This window comes from Pan troglodytes, chromosome 9 (genome assembly GCF_028858775.2).
Source record: "Pan troglodytes isolate AG18354 chromosome 9, NHGRI_mPanTro3-v2.0_pri, whole genome shotgun sequence".
Classification (NCBI taxonomy): domain Eukaryota; kingdom Metazoa; phylum Chordata; class Mammalia; order Primates; family Hominidae; genus Pan; species Pan troglodytes.
The window spans coordinates 134349622-134374129 of NC_072407.2; the positions used below are offsets into that span (position 1 = coordinate 134349622).

The following is a 24508-nucleotide window of genomic DNA, read 5'->3' on the forward strand; positions in this document are numbered from 1 at the left end:
AGTTAACAGCAGAACTGGGAAGGCTTAATTGATATACAAATGGCTAATGAGAAACTGAGGTGTAAAAAGAAGTTAGTATCCATTTCTTTAGAAAAGCAGATGGATGTGTGATGGAGAAAGGGGAGCTGGGGTTTCACTGGAAGAGAAAGGTGTTTTAGAAATGGCAATCAGAGGAAAGGAGCCGCTCCTCTGGGGTTCTTTCTCATACTATTCCACAAGAAGCCTCAGCTGAATGAAACCCAACCCAAGGAAAACCTAAGATGCATAAACCTTCATCTAGTGGCACACACTTTTAAGAATCAATGTACATCCTCGACCCCATGTCTTCTCACACTTACCCTTGTTAACGTGGTGTGTACTTCAAGAAATCAAGCAACAGGAACTTAGGGACTCAAATGCCCAAACTGGGCAGTATCTGGTCACCCCTATTTTTCTGACGCTTCTCCTCTGCTTTCGTTTTCACCTACACCAACAAACAATTTAGACTTTGAGGCTGCAGCTACATTTTATATTGTTTGTAAACAGCATAGATCTTTGATATACAAATGTCATACGGACAGTGCTAAGGCTGTTTTCTACGGTGTGTGCGAGAGAGAGAAGGAGGGAGAGAGAGAGGTGGGGGGTGCAGCTCCAGGCTTTCTGAGTGCATCTACTCTCCAAGGCCAAAAACGCACATATGGGAGAAGCAGAGCTCGCTTCATATTTTTCCCGTCCTGGATATCAATGAGATGTCCTAATAAACAGCCCCCCAAAAGTTACAAATTTCTCGAACTTTATTGATACACTGCACAATCACAACCATCTCGTATTCATCCTGAATTAGAAAAGGTTACAACTACAATGTAACATGCACAAAATTCAGGTAGTATATTCACCCTTGATACAATTATTGACAGAAATCAAGTCTTCATTGATTTTTTGAAGGAAAAAATACGAAAGAAAATAAAAGAAAAAAAGAACTCTAGAAGGCTGACAAAGTCATACTCTTGTATCATGTGATAAATTTTTAAAGCATTTGAACATAGATTTTTTTTGAAGGATAATTGTGAGAATGGGCACACCCATTGTCTGACACAGCTATAACGGCACCACTGATAACTCATAATTTTTTTTTTAAATCTAAAGGACTCTGAACTTGACAGATACATTTTCGTACACCCACACAGTCCTCACAACTGCACTTGACATGTCACGAAAATTTCCGAATGATTAAAAATGCTCCCTTTAACTAACACAAGGGCAGCTTGCAGTACATAGCATTGTTATTATTGATAGCTTTATAAATCTGCCAAATAACATAGAATGTAGCCTCAAAAGGATGGTCGAGGGTTCGCAATCTTTCTTTCTCCACCCAGTGGTGTGGAGCAACTCTGTGCCTTAAAAAGGGCACCATGGAAAGAAACAAAAAGGAATCTCTTTCAAAATGCTGGAAATTAGGCTTAGCTCACTACTTTCAGGATAAAGACAACTGCATCTAATTAAGTCCACTCCACATTTCTTTGGACTCTAAGTATTCTGCACCTGAAAGCTAAATTGAACTGGCTCAGCCCTATCTTTTTTGCCACATCTTTAATTACAAATCTATTTCTTCTTCCTTTCATTTACTTCTCTTCTCTTAAGTAAGAAATGTGGGAAATGAGACTGGCAGTTTTGTTTGTTTGCATGTGGTGATCATTAGGCGTTCTCATCATATGGTCTCTTTTTGAAAATGTTGCCTTCCTACTTACACACCTGTGAAGTTTTACTCAAGTGCCCAAACTTATTTGTCTTCAAGTAAAAAGACAGGGAAGCTCTGAATAATAGGAGGGGAGGCAATTGGGTATGAGAGTTTCCAAGATAAGGTCACATGCAAAATGAAAACAAAAGATTCTTGCTGTTGGAGAAAAAGAAAATAAATGCATTTTTTCCAAAAAGAAAAACCTTATGCTGCTTCCCTTAATTCCAAAGGGATTGACAATTTGCTTTTGTGTGTGTGTTGGTCTGTTTCATTTTGAACTGGTTTTAGGTAATGCATAGCCAGTTTTTCTTTCTCAAGATCAAAGTCAGTATGGAATTGAGGAAAGATGCCCCACCACCAGATCTTACCTCATCTTAAGCCATTCCTCCCCTCCTACCATGGGCTGGCGACAGCCAACCAGCACTTGAAAATTCAATGTACAGCCACTCCTGATGCCGCCACAGGGATAAGCTCTTGTCGGGGTTGCCTGCCCACTTTGGGGTTCTCTGCTTTTCTCATGGAATAGTTCTTTCAGCATAAATAGAACTTGCTGACTTCTCTTTGTTGAAGGCAAATTGACTGAATTGATGCAGAAAAAGATCCTGAAACCCAGCCTCAGTTTTGAAGTTGCTAGAGTCCAGGAATAGTCTTCTCACCCAGGTTTTGAGAACAAACTGCCCAATCTGTAAATGTATCATCTAGTAAGAGGCATGGATGTAAGCGGAAAGAGGCTGGGGCCTCTTTGTGACACAACACCTTACCTTTTCTTCCGTTTCGTGGAGCACAGTTGCAGCAGAACAGCCATGCGCAGTGCTCTGCATAAAGCCTGTGCATGTTTTCACAACCACTTCTCTACATCTCCCCCTCCCCGAATTAAAGCAAGAATGAGAAAAACTAAACATGCTTGTTTAGACTTGCAGTCGACTGTATCAGGCACTTGACATTAAACTACTGAAAAACAAGCTTGGCTGCAGCCTTAACACGAGCACTTTCATTGGCATTACTTTGGTGGAAGTGCATATGAACTCTGTTTTGGGAAGGGGAAGGGTTTCAGAGTCCCTACATTGCTAATTCCTCTCACCTAATCTCCTAACAGGCCTTATTTGGCTTCCTTTTCATGTGGAAAACCTGCAAGAGATGTACTTGCTCAGACTTGTATGTTTTGTCCTGCCTTGCCCCCACCCCATGCCCACTACTGGCACCCTGAACAAATCTAGCCTGTAGGCCTTCTCCACGTACTCTCCGTGTGTGAAGTTGGAAAAGTGTGGATATTGTCTTGTGTAAGCATTTGTTGTTCTATATGCTTCAAAATGATGGGTGACAGCCACTCTCCCATGAAGCCATCCCCACCAAAGAAACACAAAAACACAGAAGCAGAAATATGTCTGTTGTGAAGAAGTCATTTTCACTCCCAGTGAGTACCCCAGTTGCCTTGGGTTGTATTTACTTTGTTGTCTTTACCCCAGACAGATGAGGATCAACTGTAGCATTTTTCTCCCTCTGAAACGTGGCTGGGATAGGTACCCACCAGAGGGGAATCTTAGTATCCTTTGGAAGGGGGAACAGCAGGGTTCCATAGTGGCCCTGAAGCCAGCCTTGTTGCGTTGAGAGGTTCTGATGATCTTGGCCAAAGGAGCATGGACCCTTTCCTGTAGAACAAGTCTTGGAGTGAGGAATAGGTCCAGCTTGTCCATTTCAAGCACTGTGTTCTCCAAGACTGTCCACTCTTCACAGCCTTCACATTTATTCCACTCCAAAGTAACAAATTTATCATCAGTAGCATGCTCAGATGACACATTTAATTCTCATACACTATCTGACACCACCTCAACTCCAGATGCTGAAGGTGGTGACAGATGTGAAACGTCTATGTGCGACCTTTAATTCTGATTTTGCACCTGCTCATGATCATCCCTGGAACTGGGAATCAATGCGCCATTCCTGGCACATCATTTACGGTTCCCGAATCTGGCTCCTGGCAGCTCACTAGGAAATGCAGATGTCTGTTTACAGCTGGAAAATGTAACATTAATTTCACTCACACCAGCTCTATCTCTTAAGACAGTGCTTAGCATTTAGTGTGCCAAGATAGCCTATGTTTGTATGTATGTATATATGTATAGATATCTCTGTGTGTGTTTCCCCATGGCAGAGGTCACACTCATGTGCCTTGATGGACAAAAACAAAGAGGACACTGATACTAGAGGAAGAAGACCAGTTAAGCATTAAGGGCACAGAATTCAATGGTGCTCATATTTTTTATTTTTTAGACTGAGGGCCTGAAAAAGTTTTCCAACTGAGGCAGGACAGGTCTGCGATTGATGCTGCATTCTCATCCTCTCTGTGGATCAGTCCCTGCAGCACACCTGTGCGGTCTGCAATGCCTTTATTTTGAATCCCAGGCAACTTTGCTGGATGAGTCCTTCTCGTCCCAGGAGACAAGACAGCAAAGGTGGCTCAGCTCTTGTTTGTATGCTGGGTCTGCTTTGAACCTGAAGAGCTGGTGAAGTTCTTCCCCAAAGCCATTGGAGAAGCAGCTGCATCAGAGGAAACTGTGTCACTGACACTTTCTCCCTTCTGTTTGCAGTGTTGTGTTAATCAAGTGCTTGAAAATTAAGTCAGTTGCTCAAGTGCCCTCAGCTTAGAAGAGCTTCCTGAAACAAATACCAGAGTTGTCAATACACCCGCCATGTAATTGGCCTCCATCAGCTTTTTACTGGATAGTTTTCAAACAGATTAAACCAGAACTGGAGCAGAAAGGAGACTCTAGCTGAAGTCATCCCACTCAGGCGGGTGGACTCTTCACTTTGCATTGCAGAGACAGATGTGTTTTTCTCTCATGTTCTTGCTGCTAAGGAAAGCCAGCCATAGGTTCCTGACATGTACTTTCTTGAAGGGTTGAGAGAAGCATAAAGGCTGGCACCTTTGTCCTTCAAGTGCAAAAGGAAAACCACAGTGCTAATCAAAACTTTTCTAGGCTGATCTGCTTCCCAAGAAAATGTTTTAGAAAACACAGGCTCTTCTGGGAATAGTGAGTGACTGATCATTAGCTTGCTACTTTGGCCTATCTGTTAGTGTCTCCCTTGGGTGGATAGGATACCAGATTTTAAAGAGTCCACAACACAGGGTATTGCTTTTGTATTTTGTTAGCCTGTGAGATCGTTGGCTTTCACAGAAGTTGAAAGATAATTTTGAAGATGCCAATGTCTGCTGATGGTGTATAAATGAATACAGTGGGAGAGATACAATATGGTTAGAGATTAATATGGGGATGAATTGACAGTGAGTAGTAGGGAGAGAATAGAAAGGAGTGTTAGACAATTACATTGATAGATTGATAAACAGTAAATAGATTGCTAGAGAGGAAGACAGGGGGTAGATAATTGGCTGGTGAGATAAATCAGATATTTGAGTAGATGGGTAACTGTACCATTACTTTGATAGATAGCTTGACAAAACCTAAATAAATCAGCCACCTATCAATCACGTTTATGAGTTGAACTTCTCTTTTTAAAACAGAGGTTCTATCTTCAAAATGCCTCCCCCTTTTTTGGTCACTTGACTTGCAAAATTTAGTGTTGGGTTTCATGCATAGCCCCAAACTTCAAATCTCTGCAGATGGTGGAAGGAATGAGTAGAGCGGAGGGGCTACAGAAGATGGCACAATCATCTATATTGAAATCTATAGATATGGATATAGTAGGATAGTGTCCCAGAAAGAAAAGACGTGAACCCTAATGGAATTAGATAATAATTAACATGGATGGGGGCATATGTACATTGTCATTAAGAAAATAATCACAGATAATAGGACACTTGGATGTAGCTCTTGCTGTGCACTATGTTATAAGTCAAGTTGTGTCTTCAGGGTGTTTATTGTGAGGCTCAATTTTTGCCCAAATGAAACTTACGTTTTGTTGTGTGTGGCAGAGGATGTTGGTGGGAATGATGATGAGGAGAGAAGCAGAGGAAAGGGAAGGGTCAAGGTAGCAGGAGCAGACCCCATTTTTGGACACACCAATGAATGATTATCCTACACGTGGTAGAACCCTGCCCACCCCGCCCCCAACCCCACTCATTCAAGCTGGAAATAAAAGCAAACAAACAAATAAACAAAAACAAAAAAGAAAACAAATCTAGAAGAACAGAAAAAAACAAACAAAAAGAAGCCCAAGCTGGTTTGCTCTCCGCAGTGTAGATTAAAGTCTGTGATATGGAGAAGCAGGCGTTGCTCAGAGGACCTAGGATTTCTTATCAAAACTTGATGAAGAAGTGGGCTAAGAGGGTCCCTGATAGCCAGAGACAAGCCAGTGCTCTGGAGGCCGAGTTTACACCATCAATGACTGCTCCAGGCCCTGTGTAGGGGAGAGAGAGACAGACCCATTAGCATACACCCAAGGACACCATAGTTCTTCCCTGACAAGCAAATCCACATACATGCTTCCCACCTTCCACCCTTCCGCTGACCATTCCGAGTCTAGACAAAGGAAAAAGCCCATTGGGAGTATTTAGGAACTCAAAGGGGCAAGCTGTTGGGATGCCTTGACCAATGCAGCCTGCTCTGAAAGACTATGCTTAAAAAGTGAATAGGTGAAGCTCAGGCTAGTCATTGAGGCCCGTGGGCCCAAAGGTTAAGGCAACACATGGAAAGGCAGACCTGCTGGCTGTTTTCTAAGCAGTGCCTCTAACTGTGTGCTATACTTGGAGAGTGTCCAGTACAGACAATGATGAGTCGGGGGGCACAGGGCCAGAGAGGCAAGGAGAAGGTGGTGGGGTAGGAAGGGGAGACGGATGGAGACATAAGTCCAAGTGTTGATGTAGCAGACTTGTCAACCTCAATGCATGCAACCTAGGTGTTGTGGAGGCTCCTCCTGCAGCAGCTAAGGAAGGAGGAACAATCATCCCCATGGGTTTTAAAGGCTGGAATTAGGCTTGTCCCAGCAGTCAGTGCTGCCTCCCTAAAGGCCTTGAAGCAGATCAACATGCCCAAAACAGACTGCCCCTGAAGATTCCACCCAAGGGGCTCTCCCTTGATTTTTTTTCTACCTTCTCTCTCTCTCTCTCTCTCTCTCTGGCCCCTTCCTGTATCCCCAATAAATCATTCAAGGTCCACTGGGAAATAAGTCCACAGTATCATGAGTGCTGTTCTTTTCCCCTCACCTTCCATGGCTCAAGAAGACAAATCACATGGATTGGTATTATCCTAGCCTACTGCAAGGGTAGGTGTATCTAACTTGGACCAGGTGTTCCTCCATCACCTTTATCAGCAAGCACATAGGGTGGTACGCAAGACTAGGATCCAGCAGCAAGTGTATCCCAGAAAAAGCAAAATCTATTATTACCAAGGGATTAAAAGCCATTACGAGGCATTTCTATAAAACTAGTGAAGAAGTAAAGGAGATTCAAAGGAGACAGTACACCTCTTCCACCATCTCAAGCCAGGACTTCACAGCTTCTTTGAGAAGCAAATTGGCCTACTGGAAATAAGCTGAGGTGCAGCAGAACCTCTTTAGACAGGACTAGTTCATTTGGCTTGCCTGTCAACCTTATGATGAGGATTCATGCCTTGCCCAGGAGGGACTCATGGGAACATTTTACTTTGGGAAAGTCACATCTCTCACTTCAGCAATGAGTATACAACTGTTCCTCTCCACTAATCTTAACATGAATACCTTTTCTTTCTACTTAAAATATACATGCTTTTATGGACTAAAAGTCATATTTACTTGATAGCTTGAAGTCTGACTCATATTAGCCTGCATTTTTGTCAGAGAATATTCACAAAAAAGGGCGGAATCCAGGTTGTAGCGACATGTTAATGTCCCAGAGGAGGCTCCATAGATATTGATGGAAAGTAGCCTGACTGTGGGGCCTCCAGCAGTCCTGGCACACATCCTGAGAAATCATACTGGCCTGCAGAATGCACTGAGCTAGAAATGCTCAGGTTGAAGCTCAAGGTAATTCTCTACATATTGTCTTTGAAAGATGAGTGATTTAGATTTTTAAATAAGTTTATTTACATTTTTAAATAAAAATATGTACATAAAGCTACTTTTAAAGAAACATATGGGCAGATTCATAAGGCCCATATGTTTCTTTAAAATTATCTTTTTGTATATATTTTTCTTAAAAAGTATTTTCATGACATATATGGCATATATACTAGACTAGTTTTGTATGTGTATATGTATATACATATATATATATGTCTTTGTCTAATTATTATTTTGAGCTTAAGAAACAATTGAAGCCCTGATATGCTCCACTCTAGACAGAACTCTTGAGTGTAGGAGTCATTCTATCCCAAGTTCTACCAGTGAACTGAAACATTCCTGTGGATACCATGCCATCGGCCCAAGGTTGAATATAGCTAAAGCAAAGAGGAGTGGGGCAATATACACAGAAAACAGACCGTGGAAGAGTGGGGCTCAGAGAGAGAAGGAGGCAGAATAGTAAAGGGAAATGAGTGTTTCTGGTGGTGAGCAGCAGTTGCCATCGGATGCTTGATGCTTACTGGGCGGAGGTTTACAGTCATATTCAGCTTCTGTTGAGCATTCCCAAGAGTGCAAATGAAAGGGAGACTTAGCAGGTATGTAGGCTGCTCAGCCTGCTTAGGGCAATGATGACAACACACGTTCACACTGTGCTCTCCACGTGGCAAGCACGATTCTAAATGCTAAACATATAATCAGTCATTTAATCATCACATCAACCCTATGAGCTATGTGCTACTGTCATTCCCACTTTGTAAATAGGAAAACTGGGAACAGAGCAGTTAGACATCTTAGCTATGGCCACGCAACTTATGCACCTTGAGCTGGATTAGAACCAAGTCACTGTCCTCAGAATCTATGCCCTTAATTGTTACAAGTCTACTTCCTCTCTGTAGAAAATGACCATTTGTGCAGGTTTTCCAGGGACCACAGTATCATGGTGTGAGAGAAACAATGGACTGGGAATGCAGTGTCTCTGTATGAATGTGCTGCACCCTAGCTGAGTGACGGTCCCTCTCCGGGCTTTGCTTCTCGCATTGCAAATTGAGAAGAGATGGGGTTTGATGACCTGTGAGGTCCTTCTTCTATTAGCTCTCTGAGTTATTACATGAATGGAAATTCTGCATCCAGGTGTTAGGAGAGATAGTTGGTGAGTAGCCAGACAGCCTTCTTCAGTTGAAAGAAAACCGTCAACATGTGCCTTTTGCACTTCAGAATTCCATCTCCCCTGAGACAGCAAGAGGGCACCGAACACTCTAGACCCTAAAGTTTCCCTTTTGCAGCCCCATTTTCTATGTGGCTTCAGGGAGTTTTATTCTTCAGCAGCTATGATGAGCACCTGCTTTGTCGTATCAAATGCCACAGCAATTTACTGCCAAAGTGCCTTTGGTCAATTGGTGTATGAGAAATGGCTGGGCTATTGTGGCCAGAGAATGAATTTAATCCACTACAATACACAGTGAAGCTAGCATCACTTTCCTCATACAGATCCTGGGCACATTTGAGACTTGTCAGCTGGGCCAAATGCCAATGCGGTGAGGGCTCTGCCGGAGGGCTCTCCAGCTGTGTTTGGAGCGGGTACATCTATGTACACTCTCTAGACTTGAAGAGTGTGAGACAAAAGCCATGGGCAATGAACTCATTCTTTAATTGCATCTTTGCAGTAGCCCTGTGTAACTGGAAATGAGGAAAAGAAAGTTTCTGGGTTAGTTCTCTCCCACTAGGCTGCTGTATGCTACAGTTGCTCACCTAACTTGGCCAAATGCTTTTCTGCTTTAATATAAAAGTGATGGGTTGCTGCAATTTAAGTAATTTGGTGTGGTCCCATGGCCTCGGGGCTCACGTTTGGTCCCACGGGTTACCATGAGGCTTTTGTAAATGTTAGCTCAACAAAGCTACAGAGCCACCTGTGTGACAGGGGAGGACACGGTTTTGAAGGAACTCTTCAGGCTGAGCTCAGCGGTGGTAGCACTGAAGCTTGCATACATGGCTTCAGAGTCAGGTTGAGTACAGTTTTCTTAGAGCATGGCCTCGGCTGGTAACAGCTGCATGGACTTCTCCAGGTACTTGGTACCCAAGACGATACAATTTTGAATTTCAATATATAGGGTCAGAAACCCAGATGTTTGTATTTATTCATTTATTGGTAAAAATTGGAAGAAAGGTGATTCTTCTCTAAAACCTAGAATACTAGAGGCAGGTTTTTTTTTTTTTTTAGATGGAGTCTCGCTCTGTCGCCCAGGCTGGAGTGCAGTGGCATGATCTCGGCTCACTGCAAGCTCCACCTCCTGGGTTCACGCCGTTCTCCTGCCTCATCCTCCCAAGTAGCTGGGACTACAGGCGCCCGCCACCATGCCCAGCTCATTTTTTGTATTTTTAGTAGAGACGGGGTTTCACCACATTAGCCAGGATGTTCTCGAACTCCTGACCTCATGATCTGCCCACCTCAGCCTCCCAAAGTGTGGGAATTACAGGTGTAAGCCACCATGCCCAGCTGAGAGGCAGATTTTTAATGACGTATTCTATTCCAGAAAACTGATGCTAAAATGCTCCCGGATAAAAGCCCACGGGTTTGGAAGAAAGGCGAAGGAGCAGACTTCCTGGAAGCATAACTGAGAAAACATCCCTAGGGACCTCAGGAAATGCTGTCTACGCTCCCCCGGGGTAAGGTCGCTGACCGCAATCTGGCAATGTTGGAGTTGGACCAATTTGGATTTAAATTCTGACCCTGTGGGTTGCCAGTTCTGTGATCTTAGGCAAGATACTTCCTGTTTTCTCACTGAAAACAGGCGTGATGATGCTGAGTTTGCAGGACTGATTGAAGGATGAACGTAATCAGTAGAGTGCCTGGTACAAAGTAGTCATGTGATCATGGCAACTGCTGTTGGAACAGGACCTGCACACCTCCCTGTCCCTTTCTTAGTGGAGACTAATACTAGCTTGTTTAGATAGTTCCAAAATATGTTGAACCTGGGGTGAGGTATTGGTAAGGGAGTGAGTAAAGAGATGAGATAGCTTAAGATTGCAGCTGAGAGAGACCACTGGCTGTGAGGGCTCTGGAGGATGTGGGGCATTGAGCAGGGCACTTGGGAGCCAGCCATAGCCAAGCTTCCTGGCTAGGTCAAAGGGTAATGTGTCCATCCTGCAATGGAGACGGGCCCCAAGCCAGCCTTGGGAAATGTTGAAGTCATTCATTCAACATATGTGAATTGATCCCTGCCATGCACTAGGCTCTGCTTTCACAAAGAAAGACAGAAACAGTCCATACCTTCAAAAAGCACAAACTTCAGGAGGAGCTAGCTTATCCTCTGTCCTTGACTAAATAAATAAACATATAAACAGACAAATATTTTTTTTAAACCATCACAGATTCTGGGAAGAAAGCCATTTGGAACAAATAACCCTAAATCCCTTTCATCTCAGGAACATCCTGCCTGTTGGATAGTCTTAAGAGGATTGATTTTAAGAGTCAGAACTGAATTTGAATTCTGGCTCTGCTACCCAATAGCAGGAAGACTTTGGACAAGACCACCGACTACTCTGAAACAGTTTATTTTATGTATAAAATGTGGAAGGAGTAGTTCTATCTACCCTTGCAGGGTTGCTCTGAGAATGAGTTAAGATGGTGTGTGCAATCATCAAGTACAGAGTAAAGGATGATGAAATATTAGGTGAGTTGGAACTAAGGCAAGAATTGCTAATCCATAAAACAGCATCTTGTGTGGGGGTTCTGCTTTTAAAGAAAGAGGTGTTCTAGAATACTAGGTTCTCAAAGGTTACTCTCCAACACCAGCTGAAAGCAAGCTTGGCTCTGGCTGGTAATTGGGTGACCCTGTCCCTTCTGGAAAGGCCTGAAGTGGCTGCTAACCACAGGTAAAATCTTCCTAATGAATGCCAGCTATTCTGAGGAAACGTATTCAGTAGCCCAGTACTTTCCGTGGGCAAATGCCACGTTTAAGGACTCTTTCTCTATTTATGGTTAACAATAATTCAAATGAACTAGAATGGCTGCTACAAATATCAGGCTTAATTAAATATTTTCAGGGATAAATGGAAAGTAAGAACATGTAATTATGCCCTTTACCATTATTCCAGCACCTCCTCCTTCACCCTTTTTAATGTTAAAAATTAATGGCTTCTTCACGCCTGAAGTTAAGCATCTTTAAAAATATAAGCTGAAATGAAGATGCAAAGCCACAAAATAAACTGAGTGACAACACAGTGACAACAACAAAATACTTTGGGGACAGGTATACAGACAAATAAGATTTCCTTTAGAATATAGAAAGAATAGTTAGAGACCAGATATGGTTAAGAGACAAGTTTCAGAAATGACAAAGGGATCCATTTGTGTGGACATTATGGCCAGAGCAGGTCCATGCAGCTACAAGGGAAGCTCAGCAGGGGTAAGACACATAGCAACAACAACAACAACAAAAATGAACAAATAAAAATTCTACTTTTGAGAGGCTACGTATCTTGGTAAATTGCTAGGTTTGTGCAAAAGTCATCATGGTTTTTGCCATTACTTTTTTTTAGAGACTGAGTCTCACTCTGTCACCCAGGCTGGAGCACAGTGGCACGATCTCGGCTGAATCTGCCTTTCAGGTTCAAGTGATTCTCCTGCCTCAGCCTCCCAAGTAGCAGGGATTATGGGCATGCACCACCATGTCTGGCTAATTTTTGTATTTTTGTAGAGACGGGGTTTCACCATGTTGCCAAGGCTGGTCTTGAACTGCTAGCCTCAAGTGACCCACTCGCCTCGGCCTCCCAAAATGCTGGAATTACAGGTGTGAGCCACCACGCCTGGCCTAAACATTAGATTTTTTTAGAAGAAAATTTGGTTGAAGGCTTAAAACAGAATAAAGCCACGCCTACCACATAAGAACTGGGAACTTCAAGCCTGGCCATCCTGGCACTAAGCTTTTGTTGCTGCATTCAGGGGTGGCTCACCACCCTCTTGAGTGGCAGGTGTTGACAATCACAGCACCCAAACTCAGCACAGAGCTCTCAGAAAACAATATAGAAGCTTCCTGCTGAGATCCTGCCTCATGAGAGATTTTGAAGCTTAAAAATGTAGTGTATATAACAAGCCATGAAGGTATTGGAATGTGTCACTGGTTTTCCTTTCCATGATTACAATGAAAATATGACATCGATCTCCAGAAACCATAAACTATATAGCTGAAATTCTACTAAAATGGCAGATGGTAGCGTGACCACACTAAAAAAGAAAAGAAAATAAAAAGCCCCTAGGCAAGTTGAGCTTGTTGATAGCACAGCGAGATTAATGAAATATCTGAAGTCTAAGAAGATACGGTTTTGTTCTGAAATTTGGATAGGTTTTGTAAGTCTGATTATGAACTGTGTGACCTTCCTAATGAGGAACCAAAAGGATAATGATGTTCTTGGTGATTAAAAGAGGAGCAAAGAAATCTAATTAGATGATGTGTGTGTTACACTTGTTGGTGAAACATAAAGCTATTTTTAGAGGTGCTGGCTGATGAAGGCACATCACTTCCCTTCAAAGGGAACTTTTCCTCCATTGAGTTTAATTACAGCGGCAAACGTGGCACTGTGTTGTTTCACAAGTAAGATCAACCAATGAGGCTCTGCAGCACAACTAAGACCAGTCGATAAAGAGGCAACCATCTTTCTTCTGTTCTCCTTAACACACCCTGTTTTGTGCTTACTACAAAAACAAAAGCTTAAGAAGTTAATATCAGAAGTTAATTCAAATATGTCAGCTCATCACAAACCTGGAAGAGACAAGACTTGAGTCTATGTTGAACCATAAGCTCTGTGTCTGTGCTGACATCAGCACACCCTGAACGCTCAATGTTAAATTCTAAATGCTTAGGCTAATAGCCAGATGTCAATGATTCAGAGCGAGGAGGGCGGGGTACGAGCAAATGACAAGGAACCTCATCAAGAATGAAATGGGAAATGTCTGCTGTTTTTTTCTAATATGTTGACATTTTGCAGGTTGGGGGAAAATACAAATGATTACGCCGCTGTCATCAGCCAAAAGCAATGGTGTTTCTCTCTGACTCATTCCCTTCCCACCTGGATTTAAATTGTGGAGTTGAAAAATAAAAATCATACACGTTATCAGCAGGAAATGGACAAATATGTGCAGCTTTTGATGTCTCTGCAAGAAGATATCATGTGATGAACGTCTTCCTAAACAGAGAATTGGAATATGTGGTATAGCCTCCTTCAAAAAGGAGATCTGGGATGGGGGTCCCCAAATTTTAAATTAGATTTGGAACATACAGGAGGCCAGAATGCAAGGGAAAGTCAGAAAAATAGTCATTTGGCTTCCCTGAGGGGAGGGGACTACGAGTCCTCTTGGGTATTTGGCTTTTCTTTGGTTAGTGAAAGGTATGGAACTGTATAGAGGCTATAACTGATGCCCTCATTGGCCGGAAGATATATTTATTAATTCAACAAACAGTTACTGGGCAACACTCACTGGAAGATATAGTGTTACATCCTCTAAGTGCAGAAAAAGACACAAACAAAATATAAGCATAGGGGTAATCTACCATGAGAGACCAAAAGATGAGGGATTGATCCTTCAGTGGAGCTCACAAATGCTTTACATATGGGGCATCATTGAGCAGAGTCCAGAAAGTATGCACTCATCAGGCAGAGAAGAGGGCACAAGCCTGCCTCTGTGACCCTCCAGCACACTGGGAGACACAGTACATGGGTTTGAAAGAAACAGGGGATTAAGATCAGACAGACCTAGGTACAAAACCTGCTGCTGTCCCTTGCACCTTCCGTCCATGGTGGAATCCCTCCTACCTGGGGGAATTCAGTAACATCATTTGTTCTTTGAGCTCTAGGATCTTCTTCTGTCCAATGAAAAATGATAACAATATCTATCTCAAAGTGTTCTTAGGTGTCTAAAGCCATGTGTGGCTGACACTCGATAGCTGGCAGCTTCTTCACTCCTCAAGCATGGCACTTCCTATATTTTATTGTAACTGTCTATTTACTTGTTTGTGCAAGATCAGAAATTCTGTTTCGCCTGGTACTTTAGTCTTTAGTATAATTCCTGGCATACAGTAGGCACTAAACAAATATTTGTGACTGGATGGATGGATGGATGGATGGAGAGTGGCAACAGAATGATGTGTAACGGGATCTGGGACACAGGGGGCCCAGCCTGGTGGATGCAGGGAAGGTTGCAGGTGGAGTGCTGGGGACACTTGAAGCTATAAGGCTACGCAGATCTCACAGCGAGAACAGCCTTAATGCCAAGCTGTTCTGGGAGGCAGAAGTTTTCAGCAATCGAAATGACAAGGTTCATTCTGAGTTTTGGAAATGTCACTTGGCCCTGCTGTGGCAAACCGACAGGAGTTGGATTGCCGAAGAAAGATGAGAGAACCAGTGAGAGGATATCACAATTGTCCATGTGCGATGCCTGCCACAATGTGAGTGATAATGGAGATGGAGAAGTCAGAGGAAAGGCCATTTGGTGGGACTTGTTGGCTAACAGATGTGAGGAGTGAGGGAGAGGAGGAAGTCAAAAATGACCAGAGATTCCAGAGAGTGTGCAGGGGAAGAGCGAGGCATGCCCCGAGCGTTCCCAGCGGAGAAGGGCTGCCTTTGAGACCCCTGCGGAATATTCAGGGAGAGAGAGTGGCTTGTAGCTCAGAATTCGGGAGAGAACTAAAGACACAAATTCAGGAATTATCAGGCTGTTGTTCAGAGGCCATCAATCTTCAGTGTGCATAGGATTCCCTGGGAGAGCTTCTTAAAAAGTACATTCTCAGGACCTTCCCTAGAGATTTTGATTAAATGATTCTGGGGCAAGGCTCACATATCTGCATTTTTAAAGCATCCGGAATAAGGCTAATGCAGGCCAACAAATACCTCACCACTGGGTGCCTGAAGGTACAGTAGAGCCCTTCCCCTCTCACCGTAGGCTGACCCCCGGGAAGACTGATAGGGCAGGTGCCGGAGGAGCTAGAAGCAGACTGAGGAAGGTAAGGAGACAGTCACCACCCGGTTATATCACAGAAGCCAGAAGTGGGGCATTGTGGGGTGAGAGGGGGTCTGGCACTGAGACAAGGTCGGGTGTTAGAGGGAGACAGATCGTGGTAGCTGAGGCATAAGTAGGTTTGAGAAAGGCAGATACAATGCGAATTCTCCCTCCCAGAGGCCTGTGGCTGGAGGGAAGAAAAGGCACGGGTGAGGCATGGAGGTCGCACTGAAGAGAAGCTCAGTCTTTGTGCCCCCTCTCCATGTCCCAGCTAGAGCCACCTGGGGATAGGTGTAGTTGTGAAGATGCCCTAATACAGACATGGAACGAGAAGATGGAGGGGGAAGAGGAGAGAGGTGGGGGATAAGGCAGCGGCGCTGAGGGCTCTGCCCATGGGTGGGATGGTTTCCCATGAGAAGGAGGTCAGCAAAGGGCAGAAGGTGAGAGCCGCTGCCTGGTGCAGGCTCTGGCAGAAGGAAGTCCGGCTCAGAGAGCCAGTCTGATATGTATATTTATTCTAGAAGAATGGCCATTAGCAAAAGAAAATAGAGATTACGCCCTCATGGCTCCCAGGAGCCGCGAGGCAGGCTGGAGTCACAGCTGCTCCAAGAGGGCTCAGGCTTGGCCTGAGGAAGAAACTCTGTGCACAGATGTTGACTTAACTGGAGCGTTTTCCTTTTTCACTTGCGATGACAGGATTCCTATGAGTTGTCCCTCCGCCCTACACTTAACTCTTAATGTAACTGATTTGTGTCGCTGCAATTTCACAGATAAAATGTGAGAAATTTGTTTTTCTCTCTGCAGTCTCCCCCTCCGTCTTGGCTTTGTTTGCGTTCTCTCTCCCCTTCCCCTGCCAGTTCCAGTCATCCAGGCGTTTACATGCCTCATTAAGCACGTCGCACTCTCTGCAGTGCCGGATGTAATCAAGTCCAGAATCTTCCTTCTCTGCACATTAAGGACAGGATGGGGGGATGGGGCTTCTTGCTCAAGGCCCAGAGGGGACAAAGGGGGTTGGCGAACTGAGAGAAAGTGAGTCACCTCCACAAGGGACAGAGCTGTGGTCAGCAAGCTGAAACCCAGCCACCCCTGCTGTACTTAGGCCTGGCAAGACTTCGAGGTGCCAAGGGGCTCCCTGTGGACCTTCCAATGGCTGCACCCACTCAGTAAAGCTAACGAATGCTTAGAGCAAGCTGATTTTCAATGTTTGGAGCAAGCTACTGTGCAAAGATTGTCCATGGTTATGGTTGATAGCTTTTGGAGACCTGTTCCTCGCCCTTTGTTCCCATTGTTTCCCAAATTCAGCCCAGACACTTAGAAAGCTGAAAGTAACCTTGGAGTTCATTTTGCTCTGCTTTTCTGTTTTACGCATGACTTAGGAACAGACAGCATCACGGTTTGTCTGTATCAGAGTCAGGACTGGAACCCCGTGTTCCTTGCTGCTGGCGTTGACCGCCTTTCCACATCGGGCCACTTTTCCAGCACCTGCAGTTGCCTGGGGCTAAGGAAAGTGGGTGGTCTAAAATATGGCTGTGAGTTGGCGCTCTGCCTAGCTGACCACTCTGTCCTTGTGGCTCTGTGTGGGGAAGGCAACCGGTGTGATGAAGAAGAAGCATTTCATATCAGTGCCAACAGCTGTTTCATCTCGGATGATCACCTACCATGTTGTCACTCACACGTTTCTAGTCATTTCAGGTTTCCAACCACTCACCAACCCATTGTCTCCAGTTTTTGTCCTCTGCATTCTTTCAAAATTGCTTATATCCCATTTTCCTTTGCTCTTTGCTTGTAGGTATGAAATATATAAAAGATGTAGTGTGAGAGAGGCACGCTGTGAAGGGATCATGGGGCAGAGTCAAAGAGGGCTCTCAGAAAACAGACTGACCGTCTGTGAGAGTAAATACAAATGCATGCCTGCAGATGGGGACTGTGTGTTGGGGAAGTAGGAGCATACGGGTTGCAAATCTAAAAATTGTCCTTTACAAGAATGGCTTCAGAAGTAGATAGAAGAAAGGAGAATTTGATGTGGGAGATGGGTCCAAGAAGACTAATTGCTGATATGAGGCTTCATTTGGAAAGTCACCATGTCCATGATGGGTTGCCAGGTCTTATGAGCTGGATTGCAATAGGAGCAAAGTGCTCCAGCGTGGGAATGGGAGTATATAGCCTCAAATCCCAGCACAAGCACTGATAAGCCAGGGTGTTTTGAGTTATCTGCCTAACCTCTCAATTTCCTCAAGTGTAAAATCAGGATAAATATAGTACTTACTTCATAGAGTCACTAAGGGTGATAAAAAAGGAAAAGCACTTAGTCTAGTGCCCTGTACACAGTAAATGGTTGGTAATAATTAGGCATAATTATGGGGGCATTGAGGACTAGGAAGAGCATCCCTGGCCAGGAGAAAGAGCAGGTCAACCAGACACTATCTGTCTGATCTTGTGCTGAAACTATTGCCACACAGTCATAGGATCAGAGAATTGTGCCTTGTAGGGACCACAGAAACCAAACATCTTATCCAAAATGCCTTCACTGATTAAAAATATAAAAGACCTACTGAGATTGACCTTCCCAAAGCCATTCAGCCAGCGAGCAGCATAGGGTGAGACACATACCCCTTCCTCTATGCCATGGCATTTCAATTCCTGACAGCTAAATTGTGGCTGTGACCAATACGTCCTTTCCATCCCCACATACATTCACACATTCATTCATTCCACAAAGTTTTCCTGTGAGCTACTGTGTGTAGATCTTTGTATTAGGTCCTAGGGATTAAGCCAGGTATAGCCCCTATGTTCATGGAGCTTACAGGATAAAGAGGAAGAAATACTTTAAACAAACAACTTTTGAAATATTAAACAAAAACAAAATTACAACTAGAAGATAAAGTCTATAGAAACAAGGAATCTATCTGTTGAGTCACTGCTGTCTCCTGATCACATAGAACAGTGCCTGGCTTGTAACGGGTCCTAAATGCATGTTTGCTAAATGAATGCTAGACAATGAATGCCCTGTGTGAGTGCAGCAGTCAAAGGCACGGAATGAGTGGATGCAGAATTGGGGACTGGCCTGCTCAGAGAGGTCAGGAAAGTCTTCCTTCAGGAAGGGATGCTGAATGCAAGTGTGTGCCAACAGGGTGAAGGGAGATAGGGTGGGTTATAGGGACTGTGAATGCTGGAGAGGAAGGACACAGGGGACTTTGGAGGAAAGAAAAGAAGTCCAGTTGAGCAGTGACTCTGGCAGGCATATGGAGGGAAGAGGCGATAGCGTGGGCCATGTCACAATAAGTGTTGGCGGGTACCAGTAGAAACACGACAGTATTCAGTGAGTCATGCCGCTTTGATGAACATTGTCTTATTGACAATTCACAGTGACACTCTCATGTCCACAGGTCAGAAAATATCACCCTACTTAGCCGAGTGGACTCAGGCCTGTGGTTTTTGTTTGTGGTCGAATCCACACATCTAAACGTAGCATTTATGGGATTCTGAATGGACACAATCTGATTTAATCCTGTCACCAGTCTCTTGAAGCAGGCGTTAATGTCCCAATAGCATATATGCAGGAAGGAAGACTCAGCAAGTTTAAGTGAATTGGGATGTGAAGGCTGAATTGGGATGTAAATGTCTGCCTGTGCTATGGGCTGAATCGCATCCCTCTACTACCGAATGTCTATGTTGATGCTCTAACTCCCAGTATGTCTGTATTTGGAGGTGGCACCTATAGGGAAGTAATTAAGGTTAAGTGAGGTCATAAGGGTGGGACCCTGATCCAATATAGTTACTGTCCTTATCAGAAGAGACACCAGAAAGCTCCCTCTCTCTCTTTTTCTATGAGAATTCAGAGGAGAAACCATGTGAGGACATAGCAGCTGTCTGCAAGCCATGAGGTGAGCCCTCACAGGAGCCACCTTGGCAGAAACCTGCATCTTGGACTTCTAGCCTCCAGGACTTTGAGATAATAAATGTCTGTTGTTTAAGCCATCCCATCGGTAGTATTTTGTTACAGCAACACAAGCCAACTAAGACAGTTTTGGTATACACTGGTTGTTGTTATCTGCCATGACACACCTCTTTCTTAGTGAAGGGCAGAGAGAGACAAGAAGGGCCATTGGGTTGTCAGTCCTGTGCCCTTCTCTGCATCATACTCCCTGCAACAGCAATCCCACCAACCATGGGGATAATGGCAGGTTGTGGCAGGGAAGTGACTAAATCCCACCCTATCCTCTCAGTGTTTTTAAGACTAAGGCATGGGTGTTCCTGGTCACTGGGTTGCGGGCAGGACTATACATCTGTGAGTGTCTTGGATCAAGAGCTGTGAGCAGTGATAGTTGAGGAGCTGATTTCAGGTCTAGAAAATTCAAATGTCATCTCTTTGCATGTGAATGAGATTGACATCTTAGAACAGTAGGGTTGAGGGTCTTCCAGTTCTGGAAGCAGAGCTGAGCAGCAGCTACTGCTTCTTCTAAATGCCTCAGCGACTGTGTAAGAGTGTGTGTGAGTGCATGCATGCGTGTGCCTGTTTCTCTTTGCTGACGCTGTGGGCAAATGCTCCAATATCTAATACAGGGCTCCTTCTCTAGGTCTCATCCAGTATCTATTCATTAACTAAGTGGTCTTCAGTGTTACCCAAGCTCTTTAGTCCTCCTTTCACTTACCTGTAAAATGGGGTTAATAATGTGCCTTGCACAGCCCTGACATGATGCCTAGAAACCAGTACACGTTTGGTAAATAGCAGATATTATGATTATAATAATGATCCCAAGTACTTTTATTCTAAAATAAAGTTTTTAGAACTAAACCATTAGCCCTGTTTGCCTTGGGCTAAAATAATAAAACATTCATAATAGGGTGATGTCCCCACCGAGACAGTTATCTATTAATCCAGTTGGTCTCTGGGCTGGGTTGCTCTTGGTGCTGCCATGTGCAGAAATAGCAGAATGAGCATTCTTTTCAAAGATTACCAAATATAAGGTTCTTGTTTTGGGGGCAAAAACCCCTTCCCCTGAAACACATAAAGCTATTCCACAGAGTGCATTTGAAAGCCATCATATTCTTCATGCTTATTATCTAAACTGTGTAAACCAAGCCCCTTGAGGTCTATCGACCTCAGAGACATAAATTACAGAGGTGAAGCAGGCAAGCCTATCTTTGAAGTAGGCTAAAACTCAAAGGCATAGGCATTCAGGCAGGCAGAGGTAGGAAGGAACATGCTGTACCCACCTGCCACTGCTGATGAGGGGCTTATTTCTAAGACACACACAGCACAATGCACACACAATGCAGAGAGAAAACAAAAGACATAGATCACACATTTCAGATGGTTGGTGGACAAAGTTTACTTAATGTCAGTGCTGAAAGCTTGTGTCTGAGGTGCACGTGGAAACGTGGATACCTCTCTTCATCCTTCATCCTCTCATCCTACTCATCGGATGCTTCCCTCTAATCAAACCTCAGCAAATAAACAAATACATATGCACATAAAGTATCACAACAAGCTGGCCCTGGCCCATGGTGTGAAATGTTGCAGAAGGATATGGATGCCACAGTGTGGGAAAATGGAGTTAGGGAGACGTAGGTGCTTTAAAGGAGGTCAGTCCTGGCTCCCAAGCCTTCTCCACCCATATGGGAGGGAAAGACCTTCAGAGAGGGTTTGCTGCTCCAGTTGTGGATAGAGCAGCCACCTGATAAGGTCTCAGACTACTACTCCATTCTTCCCCATGGATGAGAATACGAAATGCAAGCAACATGAGATTCATGATGGAAGCAGGTGACTTGGTTTAAAGCAACAAATATCACCCCCAGAATCAGAGACTCCAACTACAGAAGGCATCTTAAAATTACACAGTTGAATTGACCCATGGTTCTATCTTCTTTATACAAAAACCATTCTACCTGATTCACAGTTTGGTTTACTGCTATTGTAAGGGCAAACTTTGCCTTTTAATGACCATGAAATATCAATTACTGTGTAAATATCTCTGCATGGCATGCTAGGGGAATGGCAGGGAGAAGTATGACTTATCTACAGGTGGTGGGTTGAGTAGGATGGATGGACACAGGCCAAGCAGATTGCAACTTTCTCCCTCCTGAGTCCCTCAAGCTTCCCCATGTGGCTGAGCCCACTGTATCCAGGCTTCCAGCACTCACCATACAATGTGATGCTGGCATTGGTGTTCCCAAGCTTGTTCGTGGCCACACAAGTATAGTTCCCATAATCCTTTTCTGAAACATTGAAGAAAGTCAGAGTGGACATGCGGCCTTTGTTTTCAATCCTCATTCCATCCAGACCAGTGGCTAACCTGCAAGAGGGAAGACATTGCCATCAATTCATTCTACAAAGAGGCCCTCCTCGTCACCAAACTCTTTCCTCCAATTAACCTCGTCCCTCAAACTCAAACCCTAAGCACTTCAGTGTCCAACAGGAGGAGAAGGGAAAGGATGCTCTTGCCCAATGGGATAAATGTACTGGCTTCTAATTCCCAATGACTGACATGTCTACAACCAGTCTCAGATTCAGAATCATGGTCAGTTCATTTTCTCCACTTCCCAGCCTCCTCCATTTTTTTTCCCGTTGTAAAAAGAGACTTTGTTACAAAAGAGGGCATAATACATTTCTGTTTTGCCTTATCTTTCCCCTTTTCTTCATCCTCATCCTTCTCCCATGTGGGGATAGACCATCAGCTCTGCTTCAGAACTGTCCAGGTGTCATTTAAAAGGTACCTGGTTTCTTCCTTGAACCATTGGAATTCAGCCATGGGGACTGCAGAGGCTTCACAGCTCAGGATGCCCTTCTGACCGACTGAAACACCAGTGTTCTTGGCTTTTGAGATATAGGGAGGATCTGTGGGAAACACACACACACACATGCACGGGCATGCATGCACGCACACACAGAGTGATTTCGTGAAAGAGATGAAGGGCACATCCAGCCATTTGCTATGTAAATGGATTTCTTGTGACAACCCTCTTTCCCAGTAAAATAATCATTTATTTCAGGAAAAATAAGCTGCTTGAAGATACTGCATTGACCCCAACCTCTTTTTCAGGCCTCCAAACCCATTCTCAGTTAACAATTCTCTCCATTTGCTGAAAACTCTGGCAGTCACAGGAAGACTCCAGGGACAAATGGCACGGAGGCCATGGTGGGCAAAGCCATCTGATGAAGTATTTTTCTGTTGGCAGGAACCTGGGTCCTTTGGAAAATGGCACTGCCATTACCAGATTGTCCACCTACTCCCTGTGCCGTCTTTTCCCCAGAACCCCCTGGTGCAGGTCCACTCACAGTTTACAGTGATTTTTACTTTCCGCACATCGGGCGCAGCGACATCGTTCAACGCGCTGCATTCGTACTCCCCGGACTGGTCTCGCTTGATGTCAGAGATCTCCAGGTACTCATCCTCACTTACAAAGCCCTGGCCTTCTGGGAAGAAAGAAGCAGACAGGAAACAATCAGGAAACTGTGTAACCAGGGACAGAACCATATTCACATGTAGAGATTGTAGGAGGAGGAAGAGAAAAAGCCATCAGAATGGAGTAGGACATCAAGTCAAAGACATAGGGCATCATGTTGCTCAAAAGATACGGCAAAGGAAGAAAGAAATTCTGTGCTTGAGTCTTGCATCAATGTATTTTCAGTCAAGTCACTTAACTTTCTTAGAGCATTTGGTAAGAAAACATGTCATTATTTTTCTTATATGATTATTGTGATAATTACCTCAGAGATGACATGATAAATACTTCAGTGCATTGCCAAACTGATATTTTAAAAAGAACTGTCATGATCAATAATATAATAAAACTATGGAATAACTTTAGGGTATGTTACTGTGGAGCACATCTTAATTTTTCATTTGTAGAAATGTTTTTGTATGCAGAATACAAACTACTACTTGTAGAACGAATAAGTAAGCATTCTACCCTTTAATATAAATAGATGCAAAGTAGTTGGTTTTGTTTCCACCTGTGTTGGAGAAGATAGAGTGAGAATGAATGAACGAGGAAGGACCCCATGATGGCTTTGTAATAGGTGCTCAATAAGCATTGGCCAACACAAATGTGATAGCCCCAAATGCTGGATCTGTGGTTGCCAGAATAGCCTAGTGGATTTAATACTCAATTTGGTGGAGCTCCCTGGAGGATTCATTCTCAGGTACTTGTGAAACTTGTCATTTATAATTCAAAATATTATGGGCTGCAAAATTTGTATTGCTTTTATGCCACCGTTACAGGTTCTTGCAACAATCTGGCCTCTCCGCCTTACCCCTTATCTTACTCCCTGTGGTTCAGTGCAAAGACAACAGACCCTCTGTCTTCCATCACAAATGTTCTGAGTTCTGTCAAAACACTGAGATCTCATCAAAATCAAGATAAAGCCCAAGGATAAGGCACAGCCGTTTGCATTTCTTATAGGCCTGCAGTCCTGAGGGCCACAGTAGTTTTCAGGGCAACAAAAATGTGAGCTTTCGCCACAACCTTGTGCAAGCATGTTCTAATCCAATGGGTTTGGGTCCACCATGGGTGTGAAGCAGGAAGGTGTCTGTGGAGGGGGTGGGCCAGTGTGTAGGACATAGGATGTGGAGCAGGAACGTGTCTGTGGAGGTGGGATGGTGTGCAAGTGTATAGGGTGGGCAGCAGGAAGGTGGAAGGTGGGGACAGTGTGTAGGGTGTAGGGTGTGCAGCAGGAATGTGTCTGTGGAGATGAGCTGGTGTCCAGGGTATAGGGTGTGCAGCAGGAAGGTGTCTGTGGAGGTGGGCCAGTGTGCAGGATGTAGGGTGTGCAGCAGGAAGGTGGAGGAGGTGGGCTAGTG

General features: G+C 44.1%; 1 protein-coding gene across 5 annotated transcripts in view; it reads right to left on the reverse strand.

Annotated features, from left to right (window-relative positions):
* Positions 1–755: 755 nt before the first annotated feature.
* The window catches only part of OPCML (opioid binding protein/cell adhesion molecule like), a 1137716-nt gene continuing 1113963 nt past the window's right edge, over positions 756–24508 (reverse strand). For 2 of the 5 annotated variants that reach the window (XM_016919880.4, XM_016919883.4), the window contains 4 exons: positions 22984–23121; positions 22422–22542; positions 21849–22000; positions 756–6073 (listed from right to left, as the gene is read on the reverse strand). In XM_016919880.4, coding sequence (XP_016775369.1) covers positions 5973–6073; positions 21849–22000; positions 22422–22542; positions 22984–23121 — 512 coding nt within the window. In that variant the 3' untranslated portion in view covers positions 756–5972. Of the gene's footprint in view, positions 6074–20844; positions 20949–21848; positions 22001–22421; positions 22543–22983; positions 23122–24508 lie in introns of those variants that run through there. The other 3 variants (XM_009424509.5, NM_001012436.1, XM_016919879.3) reach the window with 3 other exon arrangements.